At 36.9% G+C, this 17472-nt stretch overlaps 1 protein-coding gene across 1 annotated transcript; it reads right to left on the minus strand.

The window, feature by feature from the left end:
• Positions 1-3594: 3594 nt before the first annotated feature.
• LOC127941663 (myogenesis-regulating glycosidase-like) lies at positions 3595-10895 on the minus strand. Its single transcript, XM_052536977.1, has 3 exons — positions 10767-10895; positions 7605-8058; positions 3595-7378 (listed from the first exon to the last, which is right to left on the minus strand). Exons 2-3 carry the CDS (start codon positions 7865-7867, stop codon positions 5584-5586), a joined length of 2058 nt encoding a protein of 685 aa, XP_052392937.1. The 5' UTR covers positions 7868-8058; positions 10767-10895; the 3' UTR covers positions 3595-5583.
• Positions 10896-17472: the final 6577 nt, after the last annotated feature.

Below are 17472 nucleotides of genomic sequence, written 5' to 3' on the forward strand. Positions count from 1 at the left end.
GGTTCTCACGTATTTGAGCTCTTTCCCAGCTGTCTTCCTTTTTTAGTATTTTCCTGTAAAATATCCCCTTAGCCCCCCCATAAGACCTGTCAAGTCTCTTAGCTGTTGTCCTGTTGCTACTCCTTGCCCTTCCAGCGAAACAGATGTTTTCAAAGCATCGTTTTGCTTACTTGAAAGCAACCTTAGCGTGATTGTTTGGCTTTTTAAGATAGCGTGGTTGTTGTGAGAGCAAGATTTCACGCCAATCTGTAACTAAAGTCACGTTAGACCTAGCTTCACAAATCGCTTAAAGTTAGTTAATGCAGCAGTTTTATAGTACGAATTTTTGCTGTCAGCAGAGGGATAGCAACAAAAAGATGAATGTTGAAATTTCGAGTAACTCGAGAAATTTCCCTTATTTTCAATGTTGACTTAAGCTATATAAATTAATATTCAGATGTTATGGTCTCCGTAGTCGCGCCTCCAAGCAGGAAAGCGGTGTAAAGTTAATCCATTCTCATTTTATTTTCCCCATGGCTATTATGTGTTCCGCTATTACACCCCACAATACAGCAATGGTTGAAAATGGTTAAAATAGATTTTTAATTCATCAAATTAAGACACACGGATGAGAGGGAGTATGTCTAAACACTGCGCAGTAGTCCGAGTGGCAGTAAAGGAAGCATTCAACGTGGCGGCCACGCCAAGTAATGACGTCACGACGCCCAAGCCCTATTATCTGGTGAATTTTCTCATCAGAAACAACATTGCAGATGTGCGTACTAATGTAAGTTAAGATATTAATTTCACACTGTAAACAGCTTCAGTGATTTTAAATGGAGTTTTTGAGAGTGCATGAACTTTGGCTAAACTGAATGAAACTTTTCTTTGTTCTTTGGTCTCTGTAAAATGAAATCATTATAATTAGTAAATTTACATTAAATTCAAAGTCAGTCTAATTAAATATATTTTATGTCATGACACTCATATCTGGTACTTTAAAAAGTACTTAAGTAAAAAGTAAAAAGATAGATAGATAGAATCAAAATGGGTGTGTGTCTTCAGCGCAGGCTGTGAGTGCAATGTCCCTGTCCCAAATGGCACCCTAAACCCTCGAGGTCTTCCTCTAAATCTGCTCTTTGGTGGCGTAATGCTGCTTTGACTGTCGGGTAGAAGTCTGCTGCCAAACTTGCCACATCGTGGGCACATAACTGCCACAAAAGGAGCGCTGCGAGCACGCTTCTGAATGCTAAAATGACAAATAGGACACCCTACAGCAGGAGACGGCAAGTAAGTATAGATATTAGGCCAAAAAAAATTATCCAATAGATGATGGGCCAGAACATATGCAAAGGATAATTTAAAGGGGTCATATGATGCTTTTTTTTTTAAAGATCATTATTTTCTTTCTTTCTTTATTTTTTGAGGGGGCAGCACTGGCTCTTCTAGTTCACCTGGTACCATAGGAAAGATAAGACGTGATCTAAGGAAAAATACTTTAATAACTTGGTTTATTAGTCTTGTGTAATGGTATTAGACTAAGCCAACTTAAACATGCAGGTGTGTAATTCACACGTGTTAATAGCAACGTGCAACAGTCTCAAATGTTTTTTGTTTTGTTTTTGTTTTTTGGAAGCTGCATTAAAAAAAAAATCAACATTCTTACATTTTTTTAGAGAGAAGACATTTTCTGAATGTATCCATTTTGGGAATTGACTGAATCATGAAAAGTAGTCTCAGATGTACAGAGCCCCTACAGGGACATGTTGACGTAAAAATGAGATGGGAGGATCATATTAAATTAGATTTCATTCTCTCCCAAACGTCTTGCATTCCCCTGAGGCTGAGGTACTTTGTGTATGCTAGCAAATAACTTTTTTTGTGAAAAAATGCAAAGTTTCTCTGTGGAACATAAAATCTTTGGGAGACAACACAGAAGCAATGTCTTTTTTTCTCCCATCTAATTTTTCCATCACCATGTACCATTTAGGGGCTTAATACAAATGATAGGTAGTCGAAACAAAGAAAAAAGAAGTGACATCAGCTAAATATAAAAGTTTGCTTTAGAGAAGAAGCAAGTAATTTGATCTTGACAAGAATACAAACCAATTTTAGGGGCTTCGTTCTTGGGCACAGTTGTGGTCTAATAGAGAATCGGACTTATAACTCAAAGGTCACAGATTTGAGTCTCAGCTCTAGCAGGGATTTGATTTTTGTTCTCTTCCACCTTTAATACCACAAATGAGGTGAGACCCCAAACTGCTCACCACCACAGCAAAAAATGGCTGCCCACTGCTCTGTGTGTGTGCACTTGGATTAAATGTTAAACGCAAAGCACTAATGTGCATGATGCCTATATGATTATGATTTTTATTATTTTTTCTTTGCAACAAAAATGCATGCACAATACAACACATGAAATAAATAAAAATAGTTTCCTGTATAATTACATATTGACTTGTGTATAAGGTGTGATTAAAACAAATATTATAACATGAAAAACGAAATTCTCTTTATGTGGAATTGTGTTGTAAATCTTGGACCAAACATACTACTGTCAGGCCACCTTTGGTCTTTGCCCTTTCCTGCTCAACAAATCACTGTTCCACCTCTGTCCCAAACTCTACTAAATGATTTATTGATTCAAGGCAACCTCCAAATAACCTGTATATTCCCTCAACACTGTGTCATTATCTACCAATGATGAGTAGGGCATAAAAAACCAAGATGCCTCTCTGAGGAGAGCGCAGGTCAAAGTCTGATTCAAACTTTGATCAGGCTTAACCTGCTTTGTAATAATTACTATTCCTGTGATGGGCTAAAGGAGGTTGGAGATTAAACGAATCCATGGACCTATGACCACCCTGCCTGAAAGCTTCATTTGAACTTAGCGAAGAGATACAGCCCAATCCACCAGTAAGGAAAATGAGATGAAGATGGATCAAACCAAACCTGTAGACCTGTGGACCTGTGGACAGTGGTCTTCTGACGTTAAATATCTCTCACTAACTAGAGCTAAACCATTTGTACATGCAATTTCAAAAGCGCTATTTGGAATTGAAAACACAGAGGTGTCTATTTTGTTACCATCTCAAGTATAACCATAGTCTTTACTGTTATAAATCTATGTGCAAACTGGTTTTGGGTCTTAAGATTGGGTATTTACAATTAAGTTGCTATTCGAGCTGCTCTTATTTCCGTCATTCTGTTGTTGTTTGGAAATCTTACAGCCTGCATCTACATTAAAACAAAAGTCAACAAAGTTGTTCCATAGAATGATTCATTAACGTTTTCATTTACTTCCCACAAATTAGAAATACAATGGAAAACCATACTGAAATTATACAGAGGGCTGAGGCCGGCAGAACCAACTGCAGAATGCCAAAGAAACTAAACTAATAACCACTGGAAAGACAAGCTAAAATTGCATTGCATATTAGTGCCAAAATTCATGTGGTGCTAAAGTCCAGTAACACTATAAAATGGGAAAATAGTGAACTGGTAGTAGTGAGTAGTGAGGGGGTGGCATCATTCGACCACTAAAGACAGTCTATCGCTGATGTAGAGCAGTACAATTAATGCAGAAGAGAAAGTATACAATTAATAACTCATAACTCTTGAGAGAGGTCAAAAGTTTAATGGTACCATTTTACTTCAATATCAGGCTAATTATATTCAGTGAGAGAAAAATACTGAAATAACAAAGTACATGATTTTCTTGTGCCATGCCAACACACTTCACAAGCTTCAATTGGAGGGGTTTTAAAAGCAGTGGAACACTGCCCTCCTGTGACACTCTAGAGAACGATACCATTTTCAGGGCAGCTTATCAAACTCGGCATTCGCTTTACCAGGACATGTAAAATGCAAAGCAAAATGCATAGCTTTATGCACAAAACAAATAATTACGTTTCATTCACTTCTATTTGTTTTGAAATAAAAACAAATGTATTAGGCTGAGACATTTTGCAAAAAAAAATTTAAAAGCAACACAAATGATGGTGAAGGATTACACACACACACACACACACACACACACACACACAGAGAGTCTACGAAATGTACAAAGCATTTTTGCTTCTGGGAATTTATGTGTTCACACAATATCAGTCTTTTTTGAATTTCCAGTCTGTGGGAAGCTTACGGTGGCTTTGCTCTAGTGAGTTTCTGGAACACCAGCAGTCTACAGTTTGTCTGGGTCAACCGGGGGCCCACACTGTCAGGGGCCTATTAACAAGATCTCCTCAGGGAAAAATCCATAAACACATTGTCACGGTAAAAAAAAAAAATTACCCCAAACACCTCTTCTCAAGTTATTAAAATAGCAAGAAGCAGCACCCTAGACATTATTTGAGGTGCAGAAGCACTGAAAAGGCAGCTGCCATGTGTCGACACACTCTGTAGCTACTTTTAGAGCAGACACATTGCTTGACAGATTCTTTGTTTCACCAGAGTGGATGAGTGCGCTTTCACAGTTGTGTGAGAAGAGCTAAAAATAAGCTTGAAGGTCGCAGATAAGAGAGAGCTTGCAGTGTGAGTCGATTGTCAGCGTGCTGGAAGAGTGTTAAACAAACAACAAACACAAAGGTGACCCTTGTGCAGCAAAAATATAATCTGATAAAGATTAACTGACTCTGCATTAATTGTTGTGTCCTTACTGCAAAGCACAAAAATTAGACAGCACTGCAAAATATTCAAAACAAGTTGAGCAGCACACATCAACTTAATATGAAAAGAAAAACAACTGTATTTGATGTGGAGGAAAATGTTTTTGTGGATGTGGTAGTAATGCAGTAATGCATGAACAAGGCCTGCTGGTGATGTGTTTGGCACTACATGATAACGTGATCAAGTAGAGTAAAAAAGACTGCTGGTCAATCCAATGCAACATTACTCATACAAACTTCTAATGTGATTATTTCAAGTATTGGTGCTTACAAGACAAGAGTAGGGCAGATTATGCTCAAATGTGCTGCATGCACAGCCTACATTTACTGGGATGCAGCATTGTTATTGCTTGCAGTTATAAAGCCATACATTAATGTTTTAAATACATTCGCAAAATTGTACATTTCAGAGAAATCAAGTTGATCTGCTATGTGGAGAACATCTGAAAGTAATTAATAACATTTGCCTTGTAAGAGGAAGGCTTATGTACAGTACTGGTAAAATTTCCCTTTTTAAAAATGCAGATGAGAGAACATCAGGAATACACTGTGCAAAATGACCTGTCACAGCCCGTTAATACATCCTTAAAGTTAGTTAATTTGGCAAGAAGCATATGTAAAAGCTTAACTGTGTCAAAGTTTTGGGCTGGTATCTCAAAGACATTCACTGTTTAAATGCAAGGCACTGATTAAGACATTAGTTTTAGATATATTATGCATGTTTAACTTTTATAATGGCACAAAACAGCACAGCCAAGCTGATGAAGAACGTCAAAATATGCAAACTGGAAGCTTATTTCTTAAACAGTCCTGTTTTTGTTCAATTTAAACCCTGGATGAGTACTAAATTCCCTGAAAAAAATTAAATTCAATTAACAACTACACAAACCCTTTTAATGTAAAACATGCTCAAAACTCCAGATGCTTCCTATAATTCTCACTGAACCCATTCAAAGTAAGCAATTTCATCAAGATCAACTGGATAATCTGTTAGATGTATTGGCTCTTTGTTGTCAAATCGTTCTCCTTTGTAACTTTTCCAGCGTCCGGCTGGTAGATAGATATCCCTTTCTTGCTTGCCCTGTTCCAGTACTGGTGCCACCATCAAGTCATCTCCTATCAAAAACTGTGAGTCAACTCTATAAGCCGTTTCATCACTGGTGGCGATCCACCATAATGGGCGAATTATGGGGTCTCCAGTGTCCAGTACTTCTCCTGCCAGTTCTATGACCCTGGGAGCCACTAGTGTCTCATGTAGTTCTGTGAACCGCTGAGCGATAGCCACCACCTCTTCATCATACTCCCATGGAGGAATGGAGAACTGCATGGAAGGCATGAAAGCAGACAGCTCCAGCCACCGAATATAGAGCTCGCGGTCTGGCAGCTTGCCATTTCCATCAGTACGGTTGGGATAGGCATTGCCTCCAATCATGTCTGGCAAGATGAACTGGTAGCCTAGGATACTGATGGTGAGGACGGTTGGAATCAGGGACTTCAGGCCAAGTTCATAGCCCCACACAGAGTCCCGGTCGATTGGACGGAAAAAACAGGAGATATTCTGAGAGCTGTAGCCAGACCGAAGTTCAGCGCGTTCATTGAAAGGAATGGCCATTTCGGTGTACCGGCGAGTGAAGGTGCTTGGGTCGGGGAGGTGGACTCGAGTTCTAAACTGCCACGGCAAGTAGTTGGTCTCGCCTGCATCAAACTTGAAGGAAGAAACACCATATTTGTGGCGTAAAGAGCGAAGCTGGGACATGAACCAGTTGCGGGCTTCTGAATTGGTAAAATCGAGGATTCCACCAATGCCATTCCACCACTTAACCAAGGCAGGAAGTTGACCTGTAGGCTCCATCACGAACAGCCCTTTCTGTACACATGGCCCGAAATTGGAAGAATCATAATTCACAAAGGGATGTGTCCACAGAGATACAAGGAAGCCATCTGCCTTGAGCTTTTGAAACATGGCAGAAGCATTTGGGAACTTCTGTGTGTCAAACTCAAATTCCCCGTACTGACTTGTGTAACGATCATCAAGTTCTAAGTGGCTACAGTTGAAACCATGTTTGTGTATATTCTCTGCATAGGTTAAAAGCTTTTCCTGGTTGATGTCAGTCTTATGTAAAGCCCAGGTGGACCATATTGGGTGCCAGAACATTTCTTTGGCAGGCACTTTGTTGGGTTTAGGGAAGTATCGACGAACCATGACCTTGTGGATAGAGGTCACATCTGGGCCCACGCAGACTCTGTAACTAAGCTCAGCGTAGGGAGGCCTTCCAGGTGAAGGTTTGTATGGACTGTCCTGATATCGTGCCTGGAAGTACATGGTTTTCTCTGTATCATTCCAGCCCAGGTGGAAAGGCACACTGTCATTGATCTTAATGGCAGTCGCATTGGATGAAAGCCAGTAGCGCTCAAGGATGCCACCAAAGTCATGGCGATTGGTGTACACGTCACTAGTGACAAAAGGTTTGGGTGCCTGCTGGCCCGAAATGGCAATAGGCCAATGCTGAACAGCAGTCTCAGCACCACCATACCAGTGCGATTCGTTGTAGGACATGGCATGCTCCACAGGTCGGTCGGACTCCAACTCTTCCCAACGCACACGGTAACACATCACCGTTTCCTTTGGCTTTACCGTCATAATGAAGAAGTTCACCTTGCCAGCAAATGAACGTGAGCAGCGAAGGATCACTCCCTCCTTTGAGCAGGAGTCTAAATCAAGCGTGCCAGATCTGAAATCAGCAAGCATACATAAGTTTCTTTTAGAATTTTATTCGTGACAAGTTATAAAACAAGAAGAACTTTCATAATTGGAAAAATGATTACTGAATTGAGTTATCAGTGAACAGTAAAAATGATTCACAACTGGTTCTGCTTCAGGACCAAGACTTTACAGTGGATAGTCTGTAGTGCTATCGGAACATTTTAGGATCAGAAGAATATTAGGACCATACTGACCTGAAGCCCATCTTCAGGACAATCCCCCCAGCCTGGTTACGGATGAGGAAGCCATCCTTATTCAGATCAAGCAATTCTGTCTTCAGTAGGTCAGCTTTACGTAGCGAGGCAATATAATAGCACCATGCAGTCACTGCTGCTATCACTAGAATCACACCAATAACTCCAGCCCCCACCAGAGGGCGACTGTTCTTGTCTATCTTCTTGATGGGCATGCCATCGGTAATGGTTCCTCCTGCGCCTCCTGGGACTACTTGATACATTCTGAGTCTTCGATTTTGAATTCACAGTTGAAAAGTTGATAAAACTGAAGGCTAAAAGTTTATACAGACTTTAGAAGACATTTAGCAGACAGAGAACAAAACCGAATAACTTGCGAATTTTGTGCAAAATGGAGTCTTGCATCCATTTTTCCTTCTCTCAGTGTAGCATTTTCCTCTTGTTCATTATGAGCCTGAGGGAAAAGGAGTGGCAAAAAGTGTCAATGTAAACGGCTGAAGTCCAAACAAGAATCTACTGGTCATGCAAATGTAGGAATCACGGTACAAATTACAGCATTAAGTATTAAAAAACTAAAAACTTTAGCTTTGATATTGGCGTGAATTGGTCTGCTTGGAGGTAAAGGCACAAACAAAAGCAGTTTATTCATGCTGTCAAGATTTCTCACTGTGGCAGTGTGTGAATTGACTGCACCAGAGGACACCACAAGGGCCTCCGGTTCGGCAGTATGCAACGCCACCTACAAAACTTTAAGACTGGATAACTGCCACCAGACACACTTGGTTCAAATGAAAGGCACAGTTAATGTTTTCTACTGAGGAAAGACCTAGAAGAGCTGAACTGCCAGCGCAGAGGCTCTCTCTTTGTGTTTTTTGAGGGAAATGTACAGCACACTAATAAGGTGCACCAGTGACGTGGTTTTGGGAAGCATATCATTTTGTCAATAGTTTCTTTAAAAAAAAACTTAATAAAGAGATTTTAATCAAAACAACCAAATAAACGTTTTGAATGGGAACTTTACATTTGAGAAGTAAAAAAAGGTTGTACTTGTAATGAGGGCTGAGAGATATATACTGTCTAAGATAATGTTGTAATTGTTGTTTTAACGATATGCGATTTGACATTATCAAGTATGTCGCAAAAACTAAACCACACCACACCCAAAGAGTGCACAAAACACTATCTGATATATATTAGACTACTGTGCACATGTAAAAGTACAAAAAATACAAATAAAAACATCAAAACGATTCTTATAAACTTGTAACTACAGGTTAAATGCATTAATGTCCTGCATTAAACAGTCCGTGTTAATGCATCTAAATGCCATTTCAGATAGAGATTCTGTGCCACCTTTGCACTACAAACACACATTTTGTTGATAATGATTTCATTTGATAAGTAACAGACCTACAGTTTCTTAATATTTGAATTTATTGTTTAAATTTTAGAATTTAAAGGATGTTGCATACATTTAATTAGGTTAGAAAAAAATGGCCTGACGGTAAAAATGCCCATGAAAGGTTCAAATCAATTTCAACTTAAAAGTCAATTTCTGTCTCTCCTGCAAACTAACCACCACACATAATATGAAGAATATGAAAAGCTTTTGACAGCTCGTTCTGTCCACAGCAGTCCTAAACCAAAGTACCAGCGCAATAATATGCTAAGCAAAATAATCATCTTATTATAGTCTGACAAAATTCTAGAAAATATAGAGATATCATTTTTAGTCATTTTCACACATCTCTAATCGTCAATGTATACTACTTGTCCCACAAAGCACTTGTCCCACAAATATAAAATATTAAATTATTAACTGTATGTCATTAATAATCAAAATAAAGTATTTTTGAAATACTAAACCAAGTTGTTTGAAGGTGTACAAATTGACTCAGTGTCATTTGCAATGCTTTATGGAAGTGGGCGGTCAATTTTATTTCTGTATTTTGACGAATTATATCTGAGTGTAACAGAGAATAACAAAAAAAATATAGTGCATGGGCCTTGTTCAATCATGTTTTTAAAAATTTTAAATATACTTGTATTAATTGTTTATAATAAGTTTTAAAATATGCGTTAAAATATAGATAGGGTTCATTTGTTTTGGTACCTACTTTAAAATCGACTAGTACAGCTGTGGCAGCAATGGGAGGAAATAGGACAAAAGTGAAAGAACAAAACTACTACTAAAAATACAAATAATGCTATAAAGACATAGAATTTAATATATCTATATAAAATCAAATTGAAAATATCCAACAGAAGCATTTTTCATTGTTTTAAATTCTAATGGTAGGTCTCTTAAAAAGTGTACACATTGCTATAATATTATATTTGGCATGTGATTCTCTGAAAAGAAACTTCAGTACTTCCCTAAATGAAAGACGTTTTTGCTCAGTAGGTTGAGTTACTGTCTTATGGAGCAACTGACTGAAGAACAAACAGTGACGGACAACAAACATATGTTTAACAAAAAGATACTCTCCCAAGCAAATGAATAAATCTAATACTTAAAAGCCCACCTTAACAAGAAAACCTTTCTGAAGAGATGAAGCAATCATGTATTATCTCACAGCACTCAAGTAAACACAATTTAGCTGATTCGGAACATGTGACTACGAAAAAAACTGGTTATTCAGTCTTTGCTACCTTATTTTATTCCTGAGAGGTTCAGGCAATGAAAACATGTACATGTTAATAGAGCTGTATCACCAGGATATACAAGTAAACTTTTCCTAAAATAGCCAAACACTTGATACACAATTAATACTGGCTGACCTCTTTAAAAGGCTTTCATGCTTCTTATTTTAATAACTCGGGACAAATGAGACCTAACACACAGACTATCACATGGGTTAAAGTGTAACACAAGTAACGTTACCGAGATATGTATTAGTCACTAAAATAACATATAGATCTAAAACTCCTTAAATGGACATGTTATCATTGGACGACGACAAATGAAATATCTTTACAAAACAGTTTAGCCTTTTGATCATATGAGAGGAGTTATGAAATAACAAGACAAGACAAAGCAAATGGTCGATGTATCAGAAAAAGTGGGTCTACGGTTAAACATACGCAGGGTATTACCGAGGCTGACAGAAGAAATTCGCTATTTAAATGTCTAAACATTTGCAGTTACATGAAATAACATACCAGCTCGAGGATTGTTGGTTTCGTGTCTTGTTGACATGTTCCTCCGACCAATTCAAGACGCTGTACTCCTCGGTGTCTTGATAGGGGAGGAGTTTATGTGGCGACTCGCTCTTCACACAGACTCTTTGACTCTGGGAAATTGAGTGTTATAGGCTGCTCAGCGAAAGAGAGAGTGCTAATATTGCCGTTTGGGTTTGATTGGCTGTCAGCAGCTAAACATATACAAAATGTCGTGTTGTACGCTTAACAAGTTTTTTTTCTGTGGATCTCAAAAATATACCAGGGTAACCCACCATCCATCCCTTGAATGCTATCACTACTTTAAAGGGGGGGTGAAATGCTATTTCATGCATACTGAGTTTTTTACACTGTTAAAGAGTTGGATTCCCATGCTAAACATGGACAAAGTTTCAAAAATTAAGTTGTACGTTTGAAGGAGTATTTTTGTTCCCAAAATACTCCTTCCGGTTTGTCACAAAGGGGGGGTGAAATGCTCGTTTTCACTCAATATCCTGTTAATCTTGAGTACATATAGAGTAGTACTGCATCCTTCATAAATCCAAAAAGTCTTTAGTTTTATTATATTCATAAGAGAAAGATAGTCTGTACCGATTTTTGCCGGAAAAACACGACCGACTGGAGGCGTGGCGTGTGGGCGGAGCTAAAGAATCACGAGCTTTTGCGTTGAGAGCATGTGGAAGCTGTGACATTACCGTGAGGGAAAACCCATCATCCAAAACAAACCATGGCTTACAGTCAGATTCAGCCGTTTATTTATGATCCAGAATCAGATCCAGAGGCTGAAACTGAACGAGAGCAGCAGCAGCAACGACTCGCTCCGAGCGGGGCTCGAACCCGAGTCTCTGGCATGGGAGGCGGACGCACTAACAAGGAGGCAGAGATATTTGAAGCAGTTTTACTCACCGCCTGCGGTTCCAACACACGATCGTGACCCTTTTTCCTTGGGACTGCATCATCCTTAAGAAATAAACGATACGCAAATCCGTCATCAAACTGGGCCTTGTGAACAAGCATCTTCGAAATGCAGGGAACAAACAAAAACACTTGCACAACTCCGTTGATGCTCTGTAAAAATAAACTCCATCCACTGGTCCCTTAATGCTGTTTTTTTTTTTTTTTTTTTGGTAATCTGTGCAGGGTTGTCTTGCCCTAGCAACCAAAAACACACTTCTTTTGTGACATTTGGCGACGCTCTCGCTCTGATCAGTGAAGTGTGTTGTGCTCTCAGTGCTCTGCTATACGGGAGCGCGCGCTCTTCTTCTTCTCTAGTAAAGAGCGCGCACTCTTCCGGCAGAAGTGCGTCAGGACCCATATAAGGAAATTCCGCTCCATCTAACGTCACACAGACCCATACTCGAAAAAAACTTTCCTAAACTTGTGACAAACCGGAAGGAGTATTTTGGGAACAAAAATACTCCTTCAAACGTACAACTTAATTTTTGAAACTTTGTCCATGTTTAGCATGGGAATCCAACTCTTTAACAGTGTAAAAAACTCAGTATGCATGAAATAGCATTTCACCCCCCCTTTAAAACTAAAAAGCTACTTTATTTAAATATGTGGATCATTAAAGAGCGTGGTATAAAATAAATAAATAAATTTTTTCTATATTATTATTACTATCATTATTATTAAATAGGAAATTTTATTTTTAAGTAAATTTGATCAATTTTCTAAATAAATCAAATGGCTTCATAACGCGTTTAAATTATTTTTTTTATGACAGTGGTGGCAAAGTTTGCAAAAAAATTATAAAAAATATATATATATATATATATCATATAATGCATGATTTTGAATAGAGTAACTATTTTTACCAGCTGTCAAAATATATTTGAAATGTATCAACTGATTTGACTGGTTTGAGTTTGGTTAAATAAATTTAATGTAACCTATATACGAATTTAACCTATTTTATTCAAAAGTGTTTTCTACCCCTCATCAGTTAAAATGGGTCACCTAGATATTGGGATGTTAATGTAAGTTGAAGCTTTAATATGCTATGTCGTATTTACATTGTATAAAAACTATAGTTACCATGGTAATGTTTGTAAGACAAAATAATAACAAACATTTAACAGGCACATCATAAACCTTGTTTATTTGTCGTGTGATGCACATTTACATCCAAAAATACATTCTACAGTCAATAAAATGAAGCTGCACCCAAGCATATTTTACGAGGCGGGATCTCTAAACACAAAATGTACCTCAATAATACACTGTAAAATGACATTATCTAACTGACAACAAAAACAACCAAAAAAAAGTTGTTTTTAGTAGTGCTTTTGATACAATCTCTGAGTGGATGATGTAGTATCCAGCTTTATACACATTTACAGCTTTTACAGATTTTATTCAACGCACTGAATCAAAGCATCACGTTATAATATGTTTGAAAGACCATAGCTGATTATCTCTAGTGGCTGTTCATAACTGAAAAGGGATTTGTTTTTATTGATCTGTTTTTATGTATTTATTAAATAGTTAGTTTCATTATTGGTAGTATGTTATATCATTTATTTATTTTGTTTAAATTAATTGTTTAATAAGAAATGCTTTTAAGCATCAAATCATCTTATTAGAATGATTTCTGACGGATCGTGAGACACTGAAGACTGAAGTAATGTCTGCTTCCAATTCAACATTATTATCACAGGAATAAATTTAATTTAAAAAAGTTTTTAATAGAAACCATTTATTTAAAATTATAAAAATATTTCGCAATTTTACTGTTTATCTGAATTATAATAATACATTTTTTTATTTTATTATTATTATTATTGTTTACTCATTGTCGTTGTTGTTGTTTTTTTTTTTTTTTTTTTTTTTAAATACCTGCAATCAGTTGTTAATTTTTTGCGTGATCTTGTGTGATGATGGTTAACCTGGTGTTTGAAGGGTTTTAAAAGATGGCATGATATCCATCTGTTGGTTCAAATAAGAGAAATGAAATGATCCTAAAAACTATATGAATTTGAGGACAAAATCACAGCATGATCTCTTCATAAACAGATAGTGTCAGAAACATACAATAGTAATGTTCAGGTATTCAATGCGTTTGAAGACATTATTGAAGGCATACAGCAGTACTGGAAATTCATCTTGTTTATTCAAACACAAAACATAAAATAATGTCATAAAATAATATTTAGGTTAAACTAAAACTAATTATGCAATGCCTATCCATCAGGTAGAACTGCAAAAGCATTACCCGTGTGTGTTTGTGTTTGTTGCATGAGCAAAGTTGGTTTGTTATGGTTTGGGAAGCCAGGTGGCAGTGTACAAACTGCAGACGAGGACTCAGATGTGTTGAGTCTTTTTGTGATGAGCTCTGCATCAACTGTCCATGTGCTGTTTGTACGTCTTAAGGTCAATACAGAAAAAAAAACAAAATTGATACGTTGTAGTTATATATGTCCCAATAGTAGTTATATATGTCCCAAGTATAGTTCATATATTTGTCTGAAGCTGGTACTGAGCACTCAATATATTTTCAACTACACTGATTTGATCAATGACAGTGATATATATATAAAAAAAAATTTTTTTTTTTTTGACTCAACCTCAGCTGTAGTGACACAAATTGTATTGATACCTGGATACTTGACTGATATGTGTCTGAATGGAGGTAGAAAAGAGGTCGGAGGAGAAGTTGTCTGAAAGTGTTTCTGTGGGCCTTATCCTGTCTGCAGCGTTCTTGGAATCAGGAAGTCCTGGGTGGCAAAATGGTTTCAGAAAACCAACCCTAAGTGACACTTAATATCCTCTAACACTGACCCAGCAGTGGTTAGATTGTTTTGCTAGCATAGTGAGAGTCGACCCCAACCTCGATCCCTGTTTAGCGGTTTGGAAACAATGTAACCGGAGCTTCCTGTTCAGGACCCCCACATGTAGGTTGTTTTGCACAATCAAGCGGCTACAATGCTCTCCTGGCTGGTGAATTATTCATGTTTTGTCAGAGCAGTTCAGTTCAAGGTAATTGAAAATGTTGCTTGTTGTTTACAGTGCTTTTCTTACCTCAGTACTTTGATTTAATCCAATTATTTCACTCATACAGCTGTGTCATTCACACATTAGCAGCAAAATAATGGTGAGAGAATACAAACAAAAAAAACACCTCACAAAATGCAAACCAAAGAAGCAATGAATGTATATGAATATATGGGTCTAAACAAATGTCACTGAAACCCCTAATGCCAAAAGAGACCCATGTATATATAAAATAAATGACATTTATGGTGATCAACAATTATTGTATTAGTTCAGGAAGCTCTTACTGGTGTTCTGTCAATTCCAGACTTTCCTACCTCCCACTAAAACAGTGGGTAGTACAATTCGACAATGAAAAGTGCATAAATTTATGGTTTATTAATGTATACACCTACCCTTACAGTACTGCAAATACAATAATTATGCGTTATATTCACGGTTGTAGCTAGAAGGGATACAGCTACAGGAAACCAACAAAAAAATGTTTTTCTACCAATTAGATTGTGTTTTTATTAAAGTCTACACCTACCCAAACCCTAAACCCACCCTTACAGTAATCCAGATACATTAAAAGTCATTGTTTAGAATGAGAAAAAGGACGCAATATTGATATGTGCATGCTGGTAGGAAAATCTGATGGGTAGAATAAAATGTCAGGACACTGGCCGTGGATGAGGATTGTTCCATTGATTTGCACAGGAAGGTCTTAGCCGGGTAGGTTGGACCCAAGCCGGGTAAGGACCCAAGCCTTGATCAATAATTCAAGCCTTAGATCCTGTGTGTCTTTTGTGGGCCCTGTTCAGCGGGACATGACTGAGGTTAAACGTGATTTCATCAAGTACATGTTCCTGGATTAACATCCTTGTTGATCCTGGAATAACATTCCTATCAACCAATCAGAATTCAGATATCATTTTTCAGGAAATGTCAGTTTCAGGTTTACAATCAGGATTGGGTGCTTCTACACCCTTGTTAATCAGCTATCATTTTCCTCTGATTTTATGAATAAATAATGGGTAAGGTTAGGTTTAGGGGTGGGGATTTAGGGGTGGCAGATTTAGAGCTGCATGGGCAGAATAATTAATATAATTATTTAATACTGATTCTAAGAATACAAATTTAAATTAATACGTTTTTAAAAAGAAAGAAATTAGAGATGTAGTTTTTTAATAAGCATTCCACCACTTTGAAGAGAAAAAATTAATTACCATATTAAGTAGTTATGCAGGATGGGACCTGTTTTCTAGGATAGGACAAAAAAAATAAAAAATTTGGAGTTGCTTCAAACTAAATAAGAAATAAATGTATAATTTTCATATGTTTATTTAAATCATAATTTACAGTAAAATAGTAATATTGTAAAACATTATTACAATTTAAAATAACTGTTCCGTTTTCAAATATTTTCAAATGTTGAAATTGTGATTTATTATTGTGATGGCATAGCTAAATTGTCAGCATCATTACTCCATTCTTCAGTGTCACATGATCCTTCAGAAATTATTTTTAATATGCTGATTTGCTGCTCATTTTGAAACGTTGAAAACAGTTGTGCGGTTTAATAATTTTGTGTGAAGTATGATAAATATATCAGGTTTGTCAAATGAATAGAAAGAAGAACAAAAAACTGCATTTCTTTGAATTGGAAAACTTTTGTTTCATCATAACTCTCTTTATTGTCACTTTAGATCAATTTATTGCATCCGTGCTGAATAAAAATATATATAAAAAAGCACAGAACTGCGGAAAGCAAGTCAATTTCCCTTTCTCTGTCTATGAATCATGCTACTACAGCCATAAATGTGTAGATATTAAACTCCACAGTAACTATAATATGATACATTAGGGGAATTTGTTAATGCCTTTGTAGTAGATACGATATTTCGGATGACAATAATGAATGACTAATCCTGTATAAATGAAAGAAGTTCTTCATTCATCAGAGATAATCAAGAGAGTCATTTAACTGAGCATTTGGCACGTATCCACAGTCACTGTCAGCCACACAAAATATCATCTGTAGCTGTGCCAACAAATATGCCATCAGCGACCTATTATGCACAGGACAGCTTTGAGGTTTCTCAGATAGTTCCATACATACTTAATAACAGGAAATGGGTCTGAAGGGTGGTTTCTGTCAAGTTCTACTTTTTTTAATAATCACTCGCATAGAGAAATAACCTATGGGTGCTGTCAAAATGAGAGTCCAAACAACTGATTTTGTCTCTTTCCCTTCAATGACCAAACATACAGTAAAGTTCCAGAAGGATTTCTGAATGAAAGTCGCTAATTCGAAAAGAGAGAAATGATATTTAATTTAAAAAAGGAATCAAGGGGAATTATAAAACACAATAAAAAAAATCAAGACATGAATTCCAAAATTTGTGTTGTAGATGTGCAATGGTTGTCTAATGTTTCTGCTTTAGTCCAGTTTATTGGTGCTTGGCTTCCACATTTGCTTTCAGTTTAGTAGACATAGTTCTGCAAACAAAAAGTAATTATTTAAACAAATTAACCAAGCCTCACATTCAAGAAATATGGGATTACAGATTCAGATTATTGATTACTGATTAAATTTCAACCTATGCAGGTATAAAATAAGGAAAAAAAATAAAAGTCACTAACAAAAAAAAAGAAAAAAAAGACATCTAATATGATCTAATAATAACTCTTTCTAAATTAAAATGACTAG

The sequence above is a fragment of the Carassius gibelio genome, chromosome A21, assembly GCF_023724105.1.
Source record: "Carassius gibelio isolate Cgi1373 ecotype wild population from Czech Republic chromosome A21, carGib1.2-hapl.c, whole genome shotgun sequence".
NCBI lineage: Eukaryota > Metazoa > Chordata > Actinopteri > Cypriniformes > Cyprinidae > Carassius > Carassius gibelio.

Excerpts from the sequence above, each read along its gene's own strand:
- LOC127941663 (XM_052536977.1), bottom strand. The coding sequence starts at position 7,867 with ATGTATCAAGTAGTCCCAGGAGGCGCAGGAGGAACCATTACCGATGGC. Across the intron at positions 7,379-7,604 it reads GTCCTGAAGATGGGCTTCAG|ATCTGGCACGCTTGATTTAG; the intron begins GTCAGTATGGTC and ends TGCTGATTTCAG.